Source organism: Barbatula barbatula, assembly GCF_947034865.1.
Source record: "Barbatula barbatula genome assembly, chromosome: 5".
Taxonomy (NCBI): Eukaryota; Metazoa; Chordata; class Actinopteri; order Cypriniformes; family Nemacheilidae; genus Barbatula; species Barbatula barbatula.
In genome coordinates, this window is record NC_136769.1 from 14,330,213 (window position 1) to 14,356,133 (window position 25,921).

Here is a 25,921-nt window from a genome sequence, read left to right on the forward strand (position 1 = left end):
GGCAGATGACACGATAAGACTGACGCACATTAGGACTACAGAACCTCAATCATATCATTGACTCCAGAGCATATAATACCGAAGTGTTTTTATAGTGACCCCTTGGCAGTCGCAAACTATTACTATAATTTATGTTACACATCTTTAGAGTATAAACACAAGTTTTTGAGATCACTGCCAAACCACATAAATGACAACATTTACCTTTTTTTTCTAAAATACTGCAAAAGGCCATTAGAAAGCAATTCTAAAACTGCTAGAGGGTGGTACATGTTTTTCTAAAGCTGAAAGAGTATATTCCCTTTTTGTCGAAGTTGACCTCCTCTTTTTGTCTCATCTTCTCTCCGAGCTGCAGGTGGTGAGCCAGAACCGGCCCATGTCTCCACTGACTGGAGTCATTGACTTCCTTTATAAAATACATGCTTGTGGGACAATCTAGCTTCAAAGCATATGCTCGACATGTTCCGTCTGGTTGTCAGTATCCTAACATATGCCTGATCTTTATTAACACACCAGTGTCTCTATAGAGCCTTTGAAGAACAGTGGACCTGGCAAGGTGTACTTACCACATCATAATGTCCGTGCTGAGCAGCCAGGTGCAGAGGGATCTGACCCTCATCAGACTGACCGTTCACTGAAGAGCCTGACTTCAGCATCAGCTTCATGGGTTCGGACTTTCCCTGCCATGCTGCGTAATGCAGAGGTCGCATCCCTGGAGGAAGAGATGTATCTTTAATGCATTTGCAGTGCATTTATGCATTAAGCAAACACTTTTTTCCAAAGCGACATACCGCAGGTTCAATCTATACATTTGAACAGTATGCGTGTTCCCAGGGAAACCTGTGACCTTGCAAGTGCTCAAGATTCCAAGTACTAAGCAATGTTGTTCGTTTTATTTTGTCCTGTTTTCTGGGTATTAGTTTGCAGTTTTCATTGATGTTTTTCTGCTGGTACCTTTCTGGTCTCTGATGTCCACTATGGCCTGAGACTCCAGCAGCAGTGATAAAACCTCCACATTCCCATTGAGGGCTGCATGATGCAACGGTGAAAATCTGTGAAGAACACACATACACTCAGTCTATATCAGTGCTGAGGAATGCCATAAGCAAGACGGAGATTCATGAAATTACAACAGAATTTTTTACATTTGTAAATGTAAGGTTTTCATACACCTCTGAAGACATATATATTACTGTCACTCCAAAAAATGACACATTGGTGTCTGATGATACGGAAGGCTATGTTAATGTTGACCTTTCAACAATCAAAACAGAGTAACATGTAACACAAAGCCTCTCAGCTGTATCCCATCTAGCCATATTACACTGTCATCCAAGTTTTAAAAGTGATAGTATTTACATTTGACTTGTTTCACACGGCATACATACACACATAAAGGGATAGTTCACCCAAAAAAATCCATTACCATAGTAGGAAAAGATTTAAACGCAAAGTAAGAATTTAGGAACACAAACAGTTTTGGGGCACCTTTAACTACCATTAATGTTTTTCTACTATGGCAGTCAATGATGTCACAGAATTGAAAATTGCTAACATTCTTCCAAATATCTTTCTCTGTGTCCAATAGAACAAAGTAATTTATACAGGTATGTAATTACATGAGGGTGAGTTTGGGTGAACTATCACTTTAAACTACACACAGAGCTGTTTTACACAAAACAAAGTAATTCTGAGATTTCTTCATGAGGTATTTTCTCTAATTAACTTAACAGGAGTGGGCAATTGAGAATTATAGCCAACTCGATCGCCATTAAATCTTATTTCTTTCAACAGAAGGGCCACATTTACATCCAAACAGTACAGTATTTACGTCCAATGTACAGAGAACAGAGCCCAAAGTGCAGCTATAAACTGCTTAACCATCTGAATTCTGAAAGATTTACTGAACAGAGAGGGCCGTTTGTGTGACTATCACAACAAACAGTCAGAATCAAGCATTATCGTCCTTTTTCATACAGTGGGTTTGCCTAATTTTTGTAATTTTTACTTAATAAATGCCAATATTGCAATGAATCATGTTGATAAAATAATGTTATACTGCGCTTTCAACACATTAAAACACATTCATTTAAATTCAATGTGTAACGGGTGACAGAAATAGGCTCAGTGCCAAAACTTGGCTACACTTCTCTACACTTCTGTGAAATCTGTAACCTGTTAATGAAAACATCTGCCACTTACACGTGTCGTGTAAAACAGGCTTAAAGGCATTTAACAGATATTAATCTGTCTCCTGTCCATTAATCAATGAAAAATAACAATTGTAGAAATAAAAAAGGTAATAAATTATTTCAAGCGAGCCATGGATAATATCATTTTTAAAGATTTCTTAGGTTTATTTTGATGTTTGTTAATTGATCTTTTTGTTAATTGTACTTTTCAGCGTGTTGACAAAATGTTTATATGCTCTCCTCCTTGTAAGTCGCATTGGATAAAAGCGTTTGCCACATGAATAAATGTAATGTAAATGTAAGGATTTGATGGGTATCTGAATAAAATCCAGGACAGAAATGCAAGAAAACTGTAAAAAAAAACATCACTTTGAGATCTAAGTGTGTTCAGGCCTTCAGTAGGTCAGATCAGTCCAAAAAGATGCCATGGTTTTTCATCACTAACTTGCACAAGATTCATAGTTAGACATTAAAAGTTAAAGTGTGTAATTCTTCTCAATTCTTCTCTTCACAGAACTTTATCATCACCCTTCTATATAATAAAAGGATATTTCGGGCATCTTCCCGCACAATGCATTATGACATTACACGTTTGTCCATTATGGAGTGCAATGGTGTAAAGTGGGGTAATATTCTGTGCCCTTAACTCGGTAGTTAAAATTATCCCTCGTTGGATTTTCAGTTACAGTTCGCTATGTAATAGGTGCATGAAATATTCTGTAACCATGGCTACGGTTGTGCCAGTCTCGGTGCCGATGCAGCGAATGTGTGCATTGTAAAGCATGTGACTGTAATAGCTTGGAGTGAGAGTCAGACGACTGGGAGCAGAATACTAAACACACAGGAACCCTGTCTGGCCTCTCTCTCATCGGCACATGTATACAGGTTCTATGCCAATGCAGCACTGCATGATGGGGGATGGGCCAGAAAACACACTCACCCCACTGAACCTCCCCCTTCTCTCTAGGTATAAATACACAATAACAAGGCATGCAATATTCATTGTTTTCCTCACTGCATAAGGTAAAACAGGCCTTGTCTCTTTATATATGAATGTATGTCTTTCTTACTTGTCTGGCTCTATAAGACCAAACAAAGGTGAGCCATCTCTCTTTCAGACACATATATACGTCCACACATGCTTCCTGACCTACTTTTTTCTAATGAGGATACCACAGCCTAAGGCATATTCCCTCCAGATGAAGTTTGAACTTACCCCACCACTCGCTGAGCAGCATGTCTGATAAGATATTGTTATAATTATCACCGTCATCATGTGTCCCAAATGCAAACAGGGACAGTTTTTGTTGGTATCAATTGAAATGCATTTGGGTCAGCTTAAGTAGAGGTCCAACAGTCCAAGAGCCCTTGTGGAAACGCTCCTGTTTAGGATTTTTCTAATTTAACACAAACAAACAATCTTTGCGGTAAAACTTGAACAGGATAATTAACACAAAGTTTGAATGTTCTCTGTTTAATAATAGCATGATATTTTATTAATTAATAAAACCTGATCCCAGCGTAATTTGTGAATGTTTAAAACATTATCTTGAGTACTTCAATGGATGGAAGGAAATCAGATATTTGCACCTGGGAGCTAACATGGTTGAATTACATATTTACAAACATTTCAATATAAATTAAACATCGTTTTTACACGCAGTTTCTGCCAATCTCATATTAATCTTGAGTACCTATAGAGTAGTATTGCATACTTTGTATCTTCGAAGAGTCTTTAGTTTGTTCACATTTATAAAAGACAGATACAGCTGTACGATAATTACTGAAAACAGGCGAGCCGTGAACATGTGCAGGTAGTTGGAACCACAGCATGAGCACACTATACATTATCCCTGCATACTGTTGCTTCACTGTAAGTTCTTATTGTGTACCTTATGCACATACGCACCGATTGCCAACAAAACACAAGACATAGGCCGCGTGCGATTCATGACCGGCATCGTTTAGCCATGGGACTGCTCCATCTATCAGTTTCAAAAGATCTGCAAATCCAGCGTTATATCTACAGTTTATATAACATTCCCCACCCAAATGCAGAGAACAAACAAACACAGCTGAACATCACAAACACAGTGCTCTCTCTCTCTCTTGCTCTAGCTGGTTGACGTGTGTGCATGCTCCTTCTCCCGCTCTCCTGATTGACCCGTGGGCGTGCTTTCCCAGGAGAATTGCCCAATAAGGGAGTTATTTAAGAAAAGTTGTTATGTAAGGGAATTTCATGTTTGAAAAAAACTTTCCGAAACCTATACGAACGCTGGGGGACTGAATCATGCACAGAAATACTACGTCAAAGAGACTACTACTCGTCTTTTTTATGACGAGTTGACCATGTCAAGCATGAGAAGCCAGCATGTTTTTAAAGAAGTCAGAAGGCGCGAAACACTGTGGCACCACCCCTTTAGGATTTGATGAAAATACTGAATCTTTATTTAATTCCACAGTAAGAAACATCACTGCTATCTTTCTGAAACTTTCAGATTTTTATTTTGTGCCATAAATCATTATGGTTAATCACCCTTTGTGTTTGTCACTTGGCTTTGCAAATATCTAACCAATAAAAAGTATTAAAAACTGCATGTCAACATTGTTTACAAAGTACAGTGTTTTTTTTCATTTTCTGAAAACTGCGAATTTGGACATCCAAGGTTTCGAAAAGGAAGTGACGATTTTTTAAGTTCTCTATTTAAGTTTACTGCAAAGGTTTGCATCTGTGAGAATAGAATAAACTACATGTTCATCAATCTTAAACTTGATTTCTGACTATTTTATCATGCGTACAAATCCAGACATGCTACCCCTTTACTGACTCTCCACATTCATCGCAAACAAAATTTCATCAAGCATTACAATCCTACAGTGGTAATATCCGTTTCCGCAAAAAAAATCACTATATCTCAGTTTCTCTTTCTCACTTTCTCAAGATTTCATATCCTTTTATTAAAGGTTGGAGGCAGCACACCCCCTTCTCATAAATCCAAACCCCCACACTGCTCCTCCACTGCTCCCATTACACGAGTTTGCCTCGCGGATAATAAGGTGGGACGGATAGTATGCGAATTTGTCTCGCTGACCCGGGGCGAGCGCTCCGAGCTCGGCGATTCTCCCCGAACATCTTCACGTGCTTCTTCCTAACCTTGTTAATAAAACAAAATTTAAGGGTTGATGTCAGATTTGAAAGAACATTGAGCCTCTTATGAGAACACATATGATTTATTAGCACAAGATCCATCTCTAATCATGATGTTATGAACTGTGATGGAGAACCCAATTGCAGGCAGCGAAACGGGGATGAAGGGGTTAACAAGGACTTTAATAATATAAAACAGAAAACAAAAACCCACGAGGGGGTATCAAGACAGTACACAATAACTAACACCATAAACTGAAACTAAACACTCAACTGGAACTCAACTATAAAGACTAAACAAACACTCACAAAGACTAGCATAAACTTCAAAGATTCTGACACGACAAGGCTTAGGACAGGGTAACAAGTACAACGAACGAGCACAAGACAATGAACACGAGGATGTTTTAAAGGGAGACAGACAAAGGATAATAAACAAGGGTCAGGTGCGGGTACTGAAACACTCAGGGAAGGTTAACGAGGAAACGAGATGGCGGGAACAAAGACACGGACCAGAGAGAGAGCAAGAAAGCCGATCGACCCAACATCTCTCTCTCACATAAAACAAAAGACTTTGTCATGAATCTGCCTCAAGACCAAGAATAGACATGACATGAAGGCAGATTCATGACAGAAGCCCCCCCTTTAATGAACACCCCCAGGTGTTCACCAAGGGGAAGACTAACGAGACAAGACCGACTGGGTGACAGACATAAACCAACAAAACATGCTTAACAAAACTAAGGGCAGACAAGCAAGAACAATAAATGGGTTGGGATGGGACAATAAAAATAACAAACAAGGGAGGGGGGGTGGGGCAAAACAAAAGTTCATGGGGGGAACACAAGAGTCCATGGGAGGAAGTCCAAAGGGGTTGGGACAGGGAGGGGCAGTCTTAGTCCCTGGACCCGCTCGAGAGCGTGGGGTCCTGGGGGACTTAGCAGGGGGTACCCTGGAGGGAGGCTCGCAAGAGCGCAGAGTCGCCGGCTGGAAGGCCGGCAGGGCAGGACTTGACGCCGGCTGGAAGGCCGGCTGGGCAGGACTTGACGCCGGCTGGAAGGCCGGCTGGGCAGGACTTGACGCCGGCTGGAAGGCCGGCTGGGCAGGACTGGGTGCAGGACTTGGCGCCGGCTGGTAGGCCGGCTGGGCAGGACTGGGTGTAGGACTTGGCACTTGCGTGGACGCCTGGGCAGGACTTGGCACTTGCGTGGACGCCTGGGCAGGACTTGAAACTGGAGTGGGCGCAGGCGGGACCACCGGACTTGGGACCACCGGACTTGGGACCACCGGACTCGACGGGACCACCGGACTCGACGGGACCACCGGACTCGACGGGACCACCGGACTCGACGCCTGCGCCAGAGCAGGACTGGGCGGTTGCCCCCTCCGAGGCTTCTTCTTCTTGGACCGACCCACAGAACATGTGGCCGGCAGCAAAGGGGTGGGGGACCCGGCTGCCTCCGTGCTGGAAGAGTCGGACGGCGAGTCCCACGACTCCCTCCGTCCGCGCCTACCACGAATGCTAGCTGGAGGTGACGAGACGGGTGGTGCTGAACTCCCCAGTGTGATCATACCCAGGGTACATCCCTCCGGGATTGAAGACAGTGTGGGGGATCCACCTGGAGGTGAGGGTCTGGAGTCGTCCCGGTTGACCAGGAAGTTCACCATATCCTGGAACCCCAGAGGCTCCAGCAGCTGGGTCTCCCTGGCGGTGAGGGGTTCAACGAGGCCGCTGTTAAATATGAGCTTGAGCTCCTTCTCGTTGAACTCTGTCTCCACTGCCTCTAACAGGAAGTCCCGGGCATACTCTAGCACACTGGAGTCCCTCTGATGCATTCCGAAAAGGAGGTGGGCTTGCCGAGATCTCAGGTGGCGCTGGTTACTGTCCATAGCTGCCTGCTGGGTTCGGTTCGGGCTCGTTCGTTCTGTTATGAACTGTGATGGAGAACCCAATTGCAGGCAGCGAAACGGGGATGAAGGGGTTAACAAGGACTTTAATAATATAAAACAGAAAACAAAAACCCACGAGGGGGTATCAAGACAGTACACAATAACTAACACCATAAACTGAAACTAAACACTCAACTGGAACTCAACTATAAAGACTAAACAAACACTCACAAAGACTAGCATAAACTTCAAAGATTCTGACACGACAAGGCTTAGGACAGGGTAACAAGTACAACGAACGAGCACAAGACAATGAACACGAGGATGTTTTAAAGGGAGACAGACAAAGGATAATAAACAAGGGTCAGGTGCGGGTACTGAAACACTCAGGGAAGGTTAACGAGGAAACGAGATGGCGGGAACAAAGACACGGACCAGAGAGAGAGCAAGAAAGCCGATCGACCCAACATCTCTCTCTCACATAAAACAAAAGACTTTGTCATGAATCTGCCTCAAGACCAAGAATAGACATGACATGAAGGCAGATTCATGACACATGAGCATGGCACTAAGATGGGCGTTACGTTGGGATGATATTATTTGCAAATAACAACCCTTGCACAATGTGATTTCAGAAAACACTCGTACCTGTTGGTTATGATAAATGACAATGCACATGTAATCTATTGAGTCATTTTATCAGAAATTATACTTTTTTTATTTATTCATTTTATTTGTTTACAGGCAAAAAGGGACATTCTGAGTCAGTTTTATGTTTTCTAAGCAAGCAGAGTTGATTCATTCTGTTATATTGACAAGCAGCAATAGCAGAATACTTAGTATATTAAAAGTCAAATGACAAATTGCAAGTCAGAAACTGCAGGGTTGCAGTTTAGGAAATGAAAAGTCATATTTACAGATTTGGTTTAGACAGAACAATTAGGACTTTTTTAATGCTCACTGAGTGTGATGATGAATCCAAATGAATTGCATCATTAATCCTGCCATCCAGTTTTCAAGACCTCAGCAAATAGAAGAGGGTTTACAAAAGATATTCTGTACTTTGATCCTAAAATGCATTTACAGATTCTCAGCATTACATATTTTATTTACAATATCTCCTAAACCACAGCTTTTGGTTTAATGCAATAGTAAAAAAATTAATTGGACACCATTTATAAACCCCATCTCAATATTCAGCACTGTATTATTTCCACTAAACACAAAATGAGATTCTGGTTTCTATGCAAGAAAGGCTGGTGGCCTTTGTCATTTCAAACCTGTATGACTTTCTTCCACAGAACATAAAAGAAGATATTTGGAAGAGGTTAACTGGTCCCCATTCCCCTGCTCCAGTGCTTTTCGGTTACAAGCTTTCAAAATATCATCTTTTGTGTTTGAAATGACAAGAGGGTCAGTAAATGATGACAGATCTTTTTGGGTGAACACACTTTAAGTAAAAGCTCACACAGCCAAGGTAGACAGCCTTTGTTTACAGCTAAAAAGTGCAGCTTTGATACATCCACAATTAAAATATATTCCGGTGTGTGGCAAGACAATCTGTGATAAAACACACGTGTGATAAACCAGGAGAGATAACCAGTTATGATTATCTTGGAGGATATAGGCAGCCTCACAGCAGATGGCAGTCATGTTGCAATGTTCTTCTAGCTCATTTCAGATACAGCTTATCTCTGAATCCTTTGAAAACCTTCAATTTCACTTGGGCTTTGCTGGGCCTCCATGAGACTGTGACACTATCAGCGTCCGTGACCTTCACACTGAGTGCCTGTGGCACTGAGATGTACTGCCTTCACAAATCTGTCTGATACATTGTCACAACAAGCCTTTAAATCAGGCCTCAATGTGTGCCCTGTCCAGAGCTGCTTTGTTTTTATTGTTCCTGTAAACGTCTAAAGGAACGTTCAGCCAAAGGGCCAGGAATCTTCTGATGAGCATCATACACCCGACAAGATTCACAGATTCATGCAGCTGTTCTAGATATTGAATAATAAAATATTATATCACATCCCAGCTAGACAACAACATGCAATCTAGGGATGCTCCGATCCACCTTTTTTGCTTCCGATACCGATTCCGATACCTGAGATTCAGTATCGGCCGATACCGAGTACCGATCCGATACTAAGGTAAAAATTTTAAAGTGCACAATTACTTAATAAACTATGTGCATTGCTGTGCAAGACATCAGGCTCGACTTAACATAAATTTCCTGACCCCGTAAAACAAAATAACAAACTAATGATTCACAAATTTAGTAAATAGTTTATTAAACCAGCACCGGTGCAAAACAAATGAAAAATAAAACAAAAGTGTTCACTATCTTTGGACAAAAGACATTCAAAATTAAAGTGCAAATTAAGCAGCTGAATAAAACAACAGCTTCACTAGCTTGATAAACGGGTATAAATAAATGGAAACAAAATCTCTTAATAATTTTTAAGAAAGTGCAAAAATAATTAAAAAATCAATTCGCAAAAAAAAGCTGCTGAAATTGAGCAAAAAAGTAATAGCTTTACTGCTTTAGATATTCAAAGTAACATGAATCAGATCTTTTTAATGCTTTAGTCACTAAAGCAAAGTCCACTTAACTAAACTAAAGTTTAGTGAAAATAAAATGTAACATCCAACACAGAAACAGATGAATAAACCGCTAGCTTCCCTAGCTGAGTAAAACTGCACATGTTTGTTGCATTTAACGTGGCATTTTGTGGCACAAATTTCTCATCCAACCAGTGTGCGGTTAAACTTAAAAGCGACACGTCGCAGCTCCAGATATCTGTTGTAAAACTCACCGCATTGACATCTTTAATTTTTTCGGATATGTGTTTGCTTTTTGACTTTTCGGTACAGTTCAAGGTAGAGTTAAATATTTACGCTTCGGCGTGTCGTACTGCGGCTCCAGGTGGTTTATAAGGAGTCTGAAGCCATTATTCGCAACGACGGACAGCGGTTGCCCATCCATAACAATGAAAGCGGTGGAACTTATTGGCGTAGCTGTTGTAAAATAACTCCAAATGACAGATATTTTGGCTCGCTCCATGCTGTTCGCTGCTATATGTTCACTTGTTCACGTGCACTACGTACAGAGCACGTTGCTAGCGTATGATGGCGCACGTTGCTAGCGTATGATGTCACACGTTGCTAGCGTATGATGTCGCACGTTGCGCAATGCGCAGCCGCCCACGAGAGAGTTTAAGCGCCGGTGTCTCCATGAACTTTTACATCGTCTAGCACAAATTTTATGTCAGATCGGGTATCGGTGACAAATTGCACCGATACCCGATCTAGAATTTTATTACGTATCGACGCCGATACCCGATACGAATATCGGATCGGAGCATCCCTAATGCAATCCATTTGTTTCCTGTTTTTTTAAAAGGTGAAAGCACTGTGATGCAATCAAAATATTACTCTGAACCCAGATCAGAACCCACATCCCTGGCATCGCATACAGCAACTCCAATTTAGGACACTATAGCCGTTTCATGCACAGTTCTTAACATGATCTTCATGGGGTCTCTCAATTACACACAGGACGTGATGCGGGCAATGAAAGAGACTTGAGAGGAGAGTGCAGAGCATAGAGCTGTTGACATCTGCCTGTTATTTCTGGGGACTTTGGCATAGCAAGTCATCCAAATTGTCAGTTTACTCTGAGAGAAGAGGAATCAGCCCACAACCTAATTTTCTCTACAGCTATATTCTACGCTCAGCGCAGACGGCATCATTTTATCTTGGTGTAGAAGGCAGTAGTCTACGGCGAAGGGATTCATGTGAAAGTCATTTATCTGGCTGATTTAAACGAGAGTGCAGGCCGAGCGCAACTGCATGCGTAAATACACGGCACGTGTGAGGATCCGGGCTGGGGTATTTGGCGGTTTAAAGTTACAGCCTTCATTTCCTTAAAACCCATGAAGCTGAGCTGTGATGATGAATGCCTGCATTGTTCGGTGACAGTGATCAACAGAAGAGATTTCTTTAATTATTCTGGTGTTTTTTTCAAAATAAAAAAGGCTTTGATCTGTAAATCCATGGGATCAGAGCAGGATAGGGCGGGCTGTATTTTGGGCATCTAAAATAGTATGAATAGTGGGCGTGTTGTTGTGAAGGGGGTTAAAGGGATAGTTCACCCACAAATTATAATTCATGTCTAATTTTGGGTTCAACAGAACAAAAGAAATACTATAATTGTTTTCTACTATGGTGGTGGATGATGTCCCAGAACTGAAAATTGCCTGCATTCTTCCAAATATCTTCCTTAGTGTTCAGCAGAACCAAGACATTATTACAGGTTTGAAAAAACTTGAGGGTGATGACAGAATAAATTTTTTTGTGTGAACTATCCCTTTAAGACTCTCTTGCTGCCACTTTGGTTAGTTTTGTTAGATTTTGTTTGTCTATTTGTGCCCGACTGCATATGTGTGAGAGTGCGTCATTGCCTGTTTGCTTGTGGGTGAAAGTGTATGTGTGTGAATGTGTTAGTGAGTGTTTGTTGTCGTCTGCCCATCCACACACACACGCACAGACCTCATGCGTGTCTATTTGTGTGTGAGGTGCAAAATCTTCCGAGTTTACTGGGTGCGAAAACTGAAGCCATCTCTTCTAAAAATGATATGTCCAGTTACAGTAAATTAAGTTGTCTGTGGTCTTATTCTGTGAAATCTGATTGGTCTCCTTAAAACTCAATTGAAATCCCTTCAACGTGAAGAAATTGTTGCTTTGTATACACCTGTTTTGGACAGGGCAAAATAGCGCGTCATCGCAATTTATAAAAAGCGCCGATGGGAGTAGAAATTTCTGCAGGTTATTTACTAACATGGCGCACTTTAATAAACACAGGCGCAACAACTCATTCCCATAATGACCACGCCATTTACAAAACGTTTAGCAAATTCGCGTAGGGTAGTGATGATGATAATCTGCGGGTCGGGGGGACCAATTGATAAAAATGAACATTGTTTGCCTGTGGGTCGCGGGCAGATAAGTAAAATTATGAAAATGAAAATATCAGCTTTTTTAAAAACGTGTTTAAAACCTAAATTTCACCAGGCACTGTCCAGTCTCTTGTCAAACAGTGAACTTGTGAGGGGAATAAATTGCAATGGCTGTTAATCTGTTTTTAACCATTCCTGTCAACATTTGAGTTACAGAATCTGTGAGACCTAAGTGTCCCTTGGATCCATTCGCCTTCCAGGAGAGTCGGCCGTCTGTTTGCTTGCGATCGCTCAGTCTTTATTTTTAACAGCAGATTCGGGTGATGTTAGAGCTCGCCCGTGCATCACTAGTGCAGGGTTTAAGACATGCTTTTTTGGGCGTGAAATAAAGCCGCAAATACCAGCACAATGACAAGCGCAAACCTTAGTAAATCATCTTGTGTGATTCATTTAAATATTCTCCTCCCATAAAGTTATCGACTGATATACAAATGCATATGCGATAAGGTCAGTCGTAAAAACATCTGTGTCAATGCCCCAGCGCTAATTTTCACTGCGTGTCTTATGTAAATAACGACAGCAGTTTTCTACGCCAAAAAAAGGTGTTTGCGCTACTACAAGCTGTTAGTAAATCTGGCCCTATATCTTGTTTCCTGACCATGTCACTATAACCCCTCTCAACATTGTTGGACCTCGCAACACCCCTTTTTTAATACCTTTGTTTTATTCAGCTGTGTCAATGGAAATAAAAGTCTGTGCAGCACTAGAAATGTCCGAAACTGTGCAGCTACAATCCAGGTGGCTAACTGCTCTGTGCCACGCCACAAACCACAGAGTCTGCTTTATATCAAAACACAGACCGCACAACAACAGCATCTTCTTCTCATCTGTTGTGCTTTACTCAAGTAAAACTTTAAGTGCACTAATAATAGTTTATTTGTGCTCCAAGATTTATATTATCACAGGATCTAGTATAAAAAGTCTAGGCTGGACCAACAAGTGGTTGATTCATCTCTATATAAAGCTAGAACAAATAACAATGCTTTCTGCCTGCATAACCTTATTGAGGAATGCGCAAATGTATGTCTCACTGTCATAATGTAGTTTGACTTCAACAGCCATCAAGATATAATTATATTTTAAAATAAAGAGAACAACTAAAGCCAGAAACTGGAAGACACTCCACTGCAGAAAGCTAAAAACCAACAAGTGCACATAAGCTCAGAAGCCGAGGATATTTGGCAGCCAGACAGAAACCCTGATCATGTTTACAAAAGTCTGTAGCATGGTTCCAAAGTCCTTATATGTCCCACTCACCCATCAGTGTCCTGGAAGTTGACGTTCACCTTTTTGGCAGAGCCCAGCAACTCTGAAGAAAGAAGAAGAGAGAAAAAAGAGCAGTTATGATGAGATAAACAATTTCACATTAAATGTGGTTTTATATACCATTATTGCAGCGACATGTATCATAAATGATCAACATTTCCATAAAGGAGTAGTCGTAAGATATTGAGCAGTACATCTGGTCTAAGGCTCGAACATCTCATTTGCAATGGAAAATTCTCTATTTTTGGATTTGTTAAGAATCCTGTCAGCTTGCTTTTTGCACTGGTCTGTTGTTGTAATCTTCCTCGCTTTAAACAGCTCAAATGTTTTATTCCTACAGAGAAAACTCACTCAAGTTAGCATGCATGAAGAACTAATTGCATGGCTATTTGCATTATGTGCAATTTTGGGATGGATGGAATGTATGGTTGCCTAGCAACTAACAGTTAGAGTTGCAATAGTATTCAAAACAGCCCTGTTTTAGCTAAAAACATGACATTGTAAACGAGTGTTCCTCTCCTAATGGGAAACAAGTTTGAATTGCTATTTGAGAATGTATTTACTAGCGATAGAATTCACCGCAAGAGTTGACTTGCAGTTATCACAACTGCCAATGAATGGGGGCTGTCTACTGGGTTACAGTATGATTACTTTGGTTGTGCCTTTATGTAAATGTGGTTACAGTATATCTTTATGTCCTGATGTCTAATTAGAGAGAAGAAACAAAAGGATAGTCATTTATCGCATCCCTATGCCAAAACAATATAATCATTGCTGTTAGGAAAGTGGGAGAGAACACAATAACAGATACTTTTTTAGCCGCACATTTAAGGCTAAAGTTTTTTGTTTGACTTATATGTTGTCCACAGGAAGGTAAACTGTCCTATTCCTCAAAACTGTACGCAGATATGCGGAAGCATAACGTGACGGTTCCCCGGGGCCCCTCTGTCCAACACCTCTCATAGCCAGAACTGCACCGCAATAAAGGAGACTATATGGTTTATACTAATACTTATACTTTATACTTGAGGTAAAGAACTTCCTAAAACGGTTTTCTTTTATCGAGGAAAGGTCAATAACGGATAAGGAAGTTTTTTGCTCATTATTCCGATTTCGTGCTGCATGTAAACGCCCAAAAGTCCCAAAGGGTCGTACTAGAAAATTAACGTATAAAATTCCACTCTAGAATCATGCAGTTGATCTAGAAACTTCAAAATGAAGAACTATTGTTGCATATGCAGGTACTGCGGACATTAGAAGAGATATAAAAATACAGCTTCTGATAGTTTTCCTGCTGCATTTTAAATGACTAAACAGACATCGACGATGACGTCACTACACATGCAAGAAACTCGGCAAGTCTCAAGCTTTCATGTAAATGCAGTTTTCTGCATTGCCAGGTTATTAGTATGCATGTAAACACGTGAAAACAGGTTTCTTTTTAAGCTGAGGTTTGATAGATATCCGTTTATTTTGTGCATGTAAACGCACTCAATATCTCACATCTACTCCATGCTAGTTTATTCTAGCTAGTTAGCGGGTATGCTGTTCTAACTGGACCAACATGGTGATTACAAGCATGGCTCGTGAAACAATGGTTAACCAGTTTGAAAGGACAGGGCCAGCACAGATTCCTTTTATCAAAGCATCATGCCTGAGATCGCACAGATTTAACTCTGTTTGTGCTAAAACCTTCCACACCATGTCAACGGGCTTCTGTTTGGTCCATAATACGAGTAGTAATTTAGAAGCAGATATGAACGTCACACGAGGTCCATACTCCATCTGGAGCGAAGCTGCTCGCAGTCAACTTCATCAGTCAGACTCTGGGGCTGTTTTTAACATCTGCTGCTCAGTATGACACAGAACATCTGTGTGTCTTTTCGATCATATTTTTTACTTGTTATTTACCTCTCGGGCCAGGCCTGATATGTCCAAACAGAGCACAGTTAGAAGTGATATTACATAAAACGGTCTGCAGCCATGGCCGTCTGGGTTTATGGGGAAGCAAGTGGCTGATCTATTTCAAGACACAAAGGTTACAGAGGTGCATTGCTATTTATAGTAAACCGCCTCCTTTGTGTTCTGTCTCCTTTGGATGATCTGTGTATCATCTTTTTGGCCTGTAATGGGATCTCAATAGTGTCAACAAGCTAGAGGAAAGTAACATTAGAACTGTCACAACAGTAAACACATTCTAAAGAGAAAACTCACACAAGAGAAAACGCACCATTCGGTTACCATCTTTCCTCAAAATAATTGGGTGAACCCCAAAATCTTTTTTTGGGGGGGTGAATCCCTTTAATAATGATATTTGTAGGAAAAGTATGGTTGCAAAAGGTGCAAGGGTAGAATATGCACAATATCTCCATTGGTGGATTATGTGTAAAAGAAAATGAGTGTAGAGTAAATCTCAGATTGAGTGTCAACCTGGAGAAAGTTAGTCATATACACCATAGGGTGAGTTTTTTCATGAACTATGCCTTGAATAAGAAAGCGGTACATCATACAAGCTGTTAGAATACAAATCAGCCTTCAATATTACACGCATATTCATTTAGCAGTATTTAGTAATAACAATACAAATAGTTTAGAATGAAGCTCTGCCTCAATGTCTCTCAGGATTGCTTGACACATATATTCCTTCTGATCTGTGCCTACAGTTAACCCAATGGGCCCTGAGGAGAAATATGGGTCAGTGAAATCTGGCCCTCACCGTGAAAATTTAAGATTACATCACACTGACTCGCTCACAGTTGACACAGAACTGTGTAGCTTCGTTGTAAGAAAACATTTAAAGGTATAAACACGAGCCTGGAGATGTTTGCACTGGAGACAAGAAGTGGAATTTTGCCTCTCTGTAAAAAAATTAATGAGAGCTCGTAATGGAGCACAACAAATAGGGATGAGCTAGCAACTCAGCATGTACTATTATTGTCTATGTGAGAGTAACAACAGCTGTGAAGCCTGTCCTGCTGACAAAAACAAAATGTAACGATCTAACATGTATTGGTATACTACCAGTAAGAAATCCCTTTAAAACCTCACATAAATGACAACAACACTTGTACACCTGAAATGACTTGAAAGCAAATGAAGAAAGTTTTCAACACAAGCAAGCACCTAGTGTACTAGAAAGATTCACTGCCTTATAAATCTAACAAATCTGAGCTATCTCCCCCTAAAGGACAGTGACAAGCTCTCCCTTGTACACAGCACTAAAATGTCGGACGGACAAAAGAGACAGAAACCCTAATAGAAAAATCAAAGAGTCGACTAGGACTGGAGACAGCACCTATGGAAAAACACAGAATGCTGCCCAGTCATGATTGATTCTGCATATCCGTTCTTCCAGACAGAAGAATGTTACGAGTGGAGAATGAAGGTTTCTCTGTGACTCGTCTCTCAGGCTGTATAAAGCAAAGAAGATGTAGCATTCATGAAGTACAGTACAGAAAGCGCAAGATGAGTGGTCCTTTAGAAAACGTAAGAAACAGGGCTTCATCTATGGTACATATCCCTTCGTAGAAAGACATGCGGTTGTTCTGATTTGTAAGCCACAGGTTTCAAGTTTTGAGAGATCTGGATGCCAGATGAGGCCACAGTAAGAAAAGGTGTTAGGAGAAGAAAGCATCTTATAGACCAGCAGCTGTGGCTTCTTAATCTGAACGAGATATTAAAATGTCTGAAACACAGGCCTCAAGCTTTCCTGAAAAAATACTTTAAGTGTTGTTGTAAAATAACTGATTAAGTCTACTCATTTAATCTAGCACAGTATTACAGAAATTCACAGTCTTGTGTTTCACCAAAAGACTGTGACAGTACTATAGCGCAGGGATAGTTTTAGATGATAACGGTACAGGACAGTGACACCAGGAATGCCTGATTTAACCACAATAAATATAAAAGCATATTCACACACAGAGACAAAACAGTGACATAAGGACAGTGTGTGGAAGGAGACTCATTCAATTTTAAATTGTACCATTAATCTGAGGGTTTGGAAACAGTCTTTTGGATGTGGCCGTTTACACGAGACCGTTCTTAACTAAAAACAGTACCGTTTTTCGGGAACTGAAAATGCAAACTTTTGAAAACAGGTCTGAAAGTGCACGTTTTTTAAAACGATGGCATTGTTGTTTGCCTCGAGGCTTCGTTTATTCCATTTAACTCCATACGGAGCACTGCGCTTTCCCACAGACCATTATTACTGACGCACAGCCCGCTAAACTCTGGACATGTTATGTAAATACAGAAGACGCTGCAGAATAAAAGACAGAAAAATATACTGAGGGCAGAGGTTTTCATGTCTGCTCTGACAACCGCTGTGTGCGCGTGCATGTGAGAAAACATTGCGCTTGGTACGTTCCTTATCTTTAAACCAAACTTTTTGGAAGTTTATCCTGTCTGACTAGTGCGCATCCCATTATGTTAACAGTACGTATTATGTCTAAAGGTTCAAAGCGGACTTAATGGTGGACTCACACACGGTAAGTAGCAGTCACGATTGTCCAGTTAATGTTCAAAGGGAAACATGTGTTAAGCAGCAAAACACGGGCCGCTTCGCTGCATTTAAAATCCCGCAACATCCAGGAGCACGGCTCGTCGCGGCATGTGCAGCTGCCGGTTTTCTGGCTGAGTCTGAGTGAATGAACTGCACAGTTCTACATGCGTGATTCTTGTGGATTTGTCTGCGTCTGTGTTTCTGTGTTTGAGGACATGAACACTTGAACTTCATCTCCAGAGTTGCTCTGACAGCGTATTTCAGAACATTTTACTGAGTGAAGATATAATCAAACATACACTAAATATTAAGGATCTTCCTACGAAGAAGAAACAGGTTTGTTTTAATGCTCTCTATTGACTTAGCACTGTTATGACATTGTGGAGAATAGCTGGGCCTAGCACAGCAGCAAGTGACGTTTGTAGGTGTGTTTCCTGCCATTTTTGTTAGCAATGTTGCTGCATTCACTTATTCAAATTAAGTTTTAAAATCTTTACAGTAGAAAGTTTACAAAATAACACATATTTTTGGTAGTGGATATGCTTTGAGAAAGCAATGTGTGAGAAATGAGAAACATACAAAAAAATTGTGAAACTAAATAAAAATGTATTTTGCATAATACTTGGCATTGACTTCATAATTGTGGATTAAAAAACTGTGAAACTGTCACAGTGTTCATACATTTTTGAAAAAAATTTTTACTTTTTACTTGGACGCCACGATTTCCACACACACGTTTTCCAAATATAACAGTAAAATATGACACGTAAACAAAAGATCAGATATATAAACACACAGGGACAGTAGGTGGCGGTATGTCCTCTTTACACAAGCCAGCTTGCCTGCCATAAAAGAAGAACGCGTTCAGTATCAGTAAACGTCTGTTCAAGGTAACCGTGCATTAAATCATGGCTTTAAACTACCGCCTTTAAGACATTTAAGACTATTTAAGACATCAGCATCCACCAAAATAGTATACTTGATACATTATGAGAATATACTGATAAACACAATAATAATGCTTGCGGTTTGGTTATTTATTCTGTATAAGAGCACATGTGAATGTTAGCCCACATCAGTTAATGACAGATGGAGAGAAGACATTAACGTTAGGCTACTGACTTTACTTTAAAGCATATACTGTAAATTTGTTTTTAAAGCATATACTGCAAAGCAGTCTGCTCTCAGGTTGTTCTTGCGGTGATGTGGTGTCGTGTGCCAACCTGTGTCTCTGAGGAGCTGCATGGGGTCGAGTGTAGCCATCTTCCTAAGGAACAAAATGCTAATGCACTAACGTGACCGAACCAAAGAATCTACTGTATCGTCCAAACAGGAAGATTTATTGATATTAAAAATGTCCATATATCGGCCTTGGCAATATATAGGTTCACCACTAATTTTTGGCTATTACTACAAATATTAGAAGAATTTTATCTGAGATATCTAAGTTCATGCTAACTTTTTTCAAAATACCTCAGACTCCCTTCTCATATATCATATATCAAACTTAGAAGTAAAAGCTCTGCCAGCCATTGATTGCTATGAAAGAGATGTAACCTCAAACAAAACAAACACTAATAAGCACTCCAAAATCTTTTAGTGAAGAAAGACACTAAAAAAACAAAGAGGCAGATTACAAAGCTGGGTTTTTATTGGCTCGCAGGTATTGATTGGTGTCTGTGGCGTTCTGCAGAGCTGATGAAAATGGTTTGCGGGAGAGCCAACAATGATTAAACCTAAACTTAGCAATAACACTCTTTCATATTCCATTTCACATCCAAACCTTCGATTCACCCATGTAAAGAGGGCAAGTTAAAATCAAATCTCACTCCCCAGTGACAAGCTCCCTGTTATAGTAGAAACAGGAAAAGTCCACACCTCTACAAACGCTACTTTGGGGCTTTCCCAAAATGAACACAATGAGACCCCTTCATTCACTGCTGCTGGGGTCTGAAGGACTGCTGAACTCTCTGCTTTCACACTACATAGCGCACACAAGCATTCTAATAAAGTCATTTTTGGTCGTTACATGACACATCTTTATACACATAGTGGCACAAAGTGAACATAAAACATCCAAGCAGCCAAACACTGACAGGAGATAAAACGAATCAGAAACAAGCAGAGGAAACACAGGATCTAGCCCGGGGCCAGACCGGCTCCAAGCATCAAAGCACCACAGGAGCAGTTCCCCTTCCACGCTCATGGACTGGCCCGATTGTGATCACCCTTAATACCCATTTCATATAAAACTGGGGCGAAACCAATCCTCATATCAGGGCATGGTGCCACCGGGACTAGCAGGTGGCTAATAGTAACGTTTGAGTCTCCATGGCGCTGGCAGACCGGATGGAAAGTGATTAGTCAAAGCTTGGCCCTGTTTCTTTGCCTTGCCTCTTCTCTTGGCTAGTGGATGGCTGGGCTGTTTACCGACAGCTTCCCACCCAGCTGCTGTATCCTGCATCACTGTTACCCACTCACAGACACACTTCACACATACACACAAACGTACATGCTTTTGACCAGAATTGCTTTCGCTGCAATTAAGTCATAAACCTAAAATGGGGTTTAGGATTTATAATGTAGGATGGTGTTTTGGTATACATGTGACCAAAAAAGCTTATTATCAAAAAAGGGTTAAAATTTTGATAGGCTGTTTAGCCTATATATTTAAATTTCCATCATCCCATAATTCTATTTTTAAAATGCTGCAAATGCAGGTGGACTTATTTTCACCCGGAGGTATATACTATTGCTCAGAGGTTGCTTTTTTATAGCTCAAGAGAGTTCTCAGTTGTTTCAATTGTGTTTGCTACGGAGAAAAAGAAAGTGAAACAAATGAGACAATTGTTAAAAAACATTAAGAGTATGGAAATGCAAAGTTCATTAAAGCTGCAAGCATCAATGACCGGGCCCTTGCAACCGTGCCACCGTCATCCGGTGCCACCACCACCTGGTCACTTAAGGAACAGTGAAAAGTTAGCATTTTGCATTAAAGGTGCTTGGGCCCTAATAAAGGTGAAAAAAATCTAGATTTGGAAAAAATGTATAAGAAATGTTTGACTTCATATTGAAATGTTTAATAATATTGACTTTGAGTTGGCAAATCTGAGCTCAGTTTGTGACTTTTTAATGATCTCTTCTAAAGCTCTAATGAAGACAGTTGTGAGAATTGTGTCTGAGACACAGGGGACTTGAGCCAAAGTTTTCATTTCATCACATTGATGTCTAGGAGAAATCAATGAGATATTAAAGAGATCTCATCTGTGATTTTTCCTTCTAATGAGCAGCTTTATAATAACATTTTTAAAAGTGTTTGCATGTCCCGACCAGTCTGTCTTGTCATTGTGTTATCACAGGAGTTGAGGGAGGTTTGTTTTGATACATTTGAATTCCTCTGCACACAACCCTGCAACCTCCTCTGTAACCACTGTCATCATCAGCCTCCCAAAAATATATCATCTGTTCCGGTCTAAACAAAAAGCCAAACAATTCCTCTAAGATCGAGGACGTGTATGATTGCACATGAGCATGTAAACAGCGCTGTGCTCCTCTGTGGTGGAGCACAGCTTGACTGTCTTGTGGCAGTATGCAGCGTTTGATCCGTTTTGACCTCCCTTCTTCCCTGCTTCCTGAACTAAGCCATTTCCCTTCCAGGTAAAACAGAAGAGACCATCTGCCGTTCTTCCTCTGGGGTTATTCCGGGATCTCACCTTCCTTCCTGTAACCCAAACACAACCTCTAATGCATAAGTTTTATGCTTCCTTTATGGTCCCACCATGAAGTACAAAGAAAAGGTGGTGGGTGTCATCAGGGTTTCAACATTGTACTACGAAAGAGTATGGCAATATTTTCGACGGAGCAGCTCTTATGTAGAGCTTTAATGGTGTTGCTAGGCAACAAGCATCATCTACCTCTGCCTACACACAGGCACAAAAATGAGTGCAGCGCACCCACACAATCCCTTCAACAAATCCTACTTTCAACACACACAGAGCACAGAACACAACCAAACAAATCGACTACAAAACTCTTTGTAATAGCACATTAGAATGCACACAAGTATACTGCCATTCAGTTCTCAAGTACCATTGGCTCTAAGTGTTGTGTGTCTCCTCAAGGGATCCGCAGCCCACAGGTGAGTCTGCCTCTTCTCATGCGCTGATAGCTAATCTATTTCCCACAACGCTACTGCCAAGGCTTGAGAAGCCTCATTGATCATTCCCAAATTACAGAGGCTGCGTACCCGGCATGCATCAGCCCGATCGTGTTATTTCCAGTGCTCTATCTCTGCATAAGGCAGGGCATTTTAAATTGTGTGGGTTTGCCAGGGAGGCCAGATTTCTGTGTAGGCTAGCACTATGTGTCGAGTGTTTACTCCGTTAAAAGCTCAAAGTGGTGTGAATCGTACAGTTCGCCTGCCTCTGCAATGATTTCTTTATTGAACGCCTCAAAAGAACATGTTAAACATAAGCAGCCTCAGTTAATGTAAACATGTGCTTCAAAAACAACAGTCTTTCATTAGTTAGTCAAGAAATTGACAAATTTGCTTCGTCTCATAACCCTAGAAAAGTTAAGCTTAACTGAACAGAGATTGCATAAAATTTATTGAACTTGTATAAAATCCTTATTTTTATAGCAGTTAATATCTATCATATAATAAAATTCGATCTTTTCTATATATTTGAAAGGCATAATAGATAATACAATAAAAATTTATTTATGTGCAGCTTTTCAGGCAATTGATTGACAGAACCTGTTAAGGAAGGGACAGTTCACCCCAAAATTTAAATGATGATATTTTCATTTCCTTCTAAATCTGTGCATGTTTTGTTGCTCGCAAGATTGTTTGTCCATACAGGCCAAGTTCCAGTGTTGTTCTGTTACCAACAATCATCAAAATATATTTTGTGCTCTGCAGAAGAAAGAAGTCATAACGGTTAAATGTAATGTATACAATCTTTGGGTGAACTATCATTTGAACACAGAATAATATACATTAATTTGATTCTGATAAGAAGTGGCAGGCCTAATAGCCTCAGGATATCATTCCATCACATACAGAAGCACAGATGCATCTCCACAAACATGCCACCTTGGACAACCATGTTTTGTTACATCTGCTCTGCATAATCCCATAACAGCAGCGTGCCCTGCCAGACAACCAAAGCAATTCACTTCCATCCCTGTGATCCATATGCCAGGCCCAGTATAATATCAGAGAACGTAAGATCAGCCCGGCAGACAGCATATAACAGTACCAGTATGCATCAGTCACAGAGGAAACGATAAATAGTCCGAAGAGAAGAGTGAGGGTCCATTTTAGATTGTGAGCTCCGGTCAAAGTCACAGTGCTAAAGACTCGCACAGAGACTCTATTGTTCTGCGACTTGGTAGCGGAAGCCAGGAAGATCTCAGCGGCATTGCCAGCATGAATTCATCTACTATAAGTAAGGCCTGAAGTACCCACTGACACAGCAGACCATCTCTTCATTATTCTCAATTCACAACAGTTTTTCTCAGCAACGATCTGGAGGTGGTCCCTTTATAAACTCAGTAACTAAGGAAAGCAACTGTTAAAAAATGAGTCAGTGGAAGTTATTAAATGGAAATATCTTACACAAGCAGTATCAGATTTCTCCGGTCATTGATTATAACTACTTTAAATAAACATTTCAATTCTGCAGTCAGCTTAGGCCGGCTCTACTTATGTCTGTGTGTGTAAAAAGGAGCCAAGAGAGAATGCAGCACAACTCAGACCTTTAGTTGGCACAGACTTTCAGCTCCATAATCTTTGTCTCATACTTTAACCTCAGTGAGTGCCTCTTTGCTTAAATTCGTCAGGCACAATGACAGAGTCCAACACATTGTGTCCATGTGTCATTATGGAAGTACTTTGATAGTCCGCAAAACTGTCTCTAGGGAGGATAAGTATAAGCTGTATACAGTGATGATGCTTGTCACACAGCATCTGTACCTCTGTACATTTAAAATATATAACGCTGATCTCTAGAGTTTTTTAATGCCAGATGCTGATATGTACAAATTGAAATTTGTCATGCTCAAAACCTGTCATTTTATCTTTGTTTACGTTACCATATTTACTTATTATCTGTCACTGCTGATCTTAGGGTGGACCTGTGCTATCGCAAAAGTGCTGTTGTCGAATATACAAAATGGGCGGCCCCTCAGACAGGACGCAGAAAACAACTCTGACCACACGTCCCCTCTCATTACATACATGATGATGAGTGAACATCAGGGCTCTGTGGAGCGGGAATGAGTGTTGTCTACAGTAAAGGTTAGTGGTACTTTATAGTGGTCTCTGGGACCTTTATAGTTTGGCCATGATTAAAGCAGTCTAATTAGTGAGGATGACACAGATGAGTCTGCACAGGCCTGTCTCTGACGCCTACATCCGCATGAATGAAAACAGAGTGTGATGAGCTCCGGGACTCTTTCCTCGTCTAATGAACAACTTCCTCTTTTACTTCCTTCTTTAGTTCTTCCTCTTTGTAAACAAATCTAAACATCCTAAACCACATTTGGACATACAGGTATGTATACTGTATTTATTTATGATGTTATAGTTTCTGCGTATGTGTGCTAAACTATACCAAGAGCCAGTATATAATAATACAATACCAGAGCTGTTCTAGAAACACGACCTGAGTGAGAAAAGCCCCATAAAATTGGGACTATGGTTGTAAAGAATAGACTAAAAATCTCATGATAAAACATATGTAATAAAGTTTATTCAGGTGGGAATGCTAATCTGAAGTTATTGCACTAGCAGTTACAGAGATAATATAGAAAGTCTACTGTGTGTGTGTGTGTGTGTGTGTGTGTGTGTGTGTGTGTGTGTGCGTGCGTGAGGGAGAGACACAGGTCCCAGAATGTCTATATAATGTTAGCAATATAAAAAAAACACAGTGACCCAGGTGCCTTAAAGGTCCAGTAAGTAATATCTAGTGGCAAGGTTGCAAATTGCAACCAACCAAACACTACGACGGCTGAAAGAACCTGGCGAATTACATGCAAGGGGACCCGTGGTGTATGATGATAGAAATAGCTCATTCTAAGGTAATAAAAACATAACGCTTCATTGTGTATGCTCTTTATACACCTCTGAAGACATACCTATGTATATTATATTGCATTTCTATCAATAAATCATCCCAAAAACTGGACGTTTGAAAATGTATTGCAGTGGAAATGAGAGTCTGAATCAGGCATATGGTTTAACTTAAAAAATTATACATTTTTGACAGCATAATATTGTGTGTAGTGAAACACCATGAGCCAAACCAAACACAACAGTGTGTGCACAATTCTGTCACATTGATCAGCTCACCATATTATCTGTGTGTGTGGGTACTAAGGTTTTTATACATTGAAAGGGTGACGGACAATAAATGCATATACAGTACATACCATGGAACAAAATTATTTGGGAATATGAAAGAGTGTTATTGCTAAGTTTAGGTTTAATCATTGTTGGCTCTCCCGCAAACCATTTTCCTCAGCTCTGCAGAACGCCACAGACACCAATCAAAATTATTTTCAGTTTTTCTGAATTTACTAGTTATAGGTATGTGTTTAGGTAAAATTATAATTTTGTTTCATTCTGTGAACTACTAACAATATTTTTGCCAAATGTCAAATAAAAATATTTTAAGTAAAAACTGGAGAAACAGGTCAAATTAATATTAAAGATGCTCTGTAATTTTTCAGACATCAAACACTGCAAAAACAGATGTATACCGTATTCATTTTTAAGCAATACAACAGTTACACCGTGTCTATAACGGACATCCAATCCAGATGCATCCAGGACAAAAAATAATGAATGCGTTCAATTGTCTTGTGTCGCATCGCACAGCATCTCGTGTAGACATGGTGT

At 40.4% G+C, this 25,921-nt stretch overlaps 1 protein-coding gene across 4 annotated transcripts in view; it reads right to left on the reverse strand.

Moving 5' to 3' along the window:
- Positions 1-25,921, reverse strand: part of caskin1 (CASK interacting protein 1) — a 73,583-nt gene that overhangs the window by 25,258 nt on the left and 22,404 nt on the right. For 3 of the 4 annotated variants that reach the window (XM_079457540.1, XM_079457541.1, XM_079457539.1), the window contains exons 2-4: positions 13,506-13,557; positions 955-1,052; positions 567-712 (exon numbers count right to left, since the gene is read on the reverse strand). In XM_079457540.1, the coding sequence (XP_079313666.1) occupies positions 567-712; positions 955-1,052; positions 13,506-13,557 (296 nt within the window). Of the gene's footprint in view, positions 1-566; positions 713-791; positions 874-954; positions 1,053-13,505; positions 13,558-25,921 lie in introns of those variants that run through there. The other variant, XM_079457542.1, reaches the window with a different exon arrangement.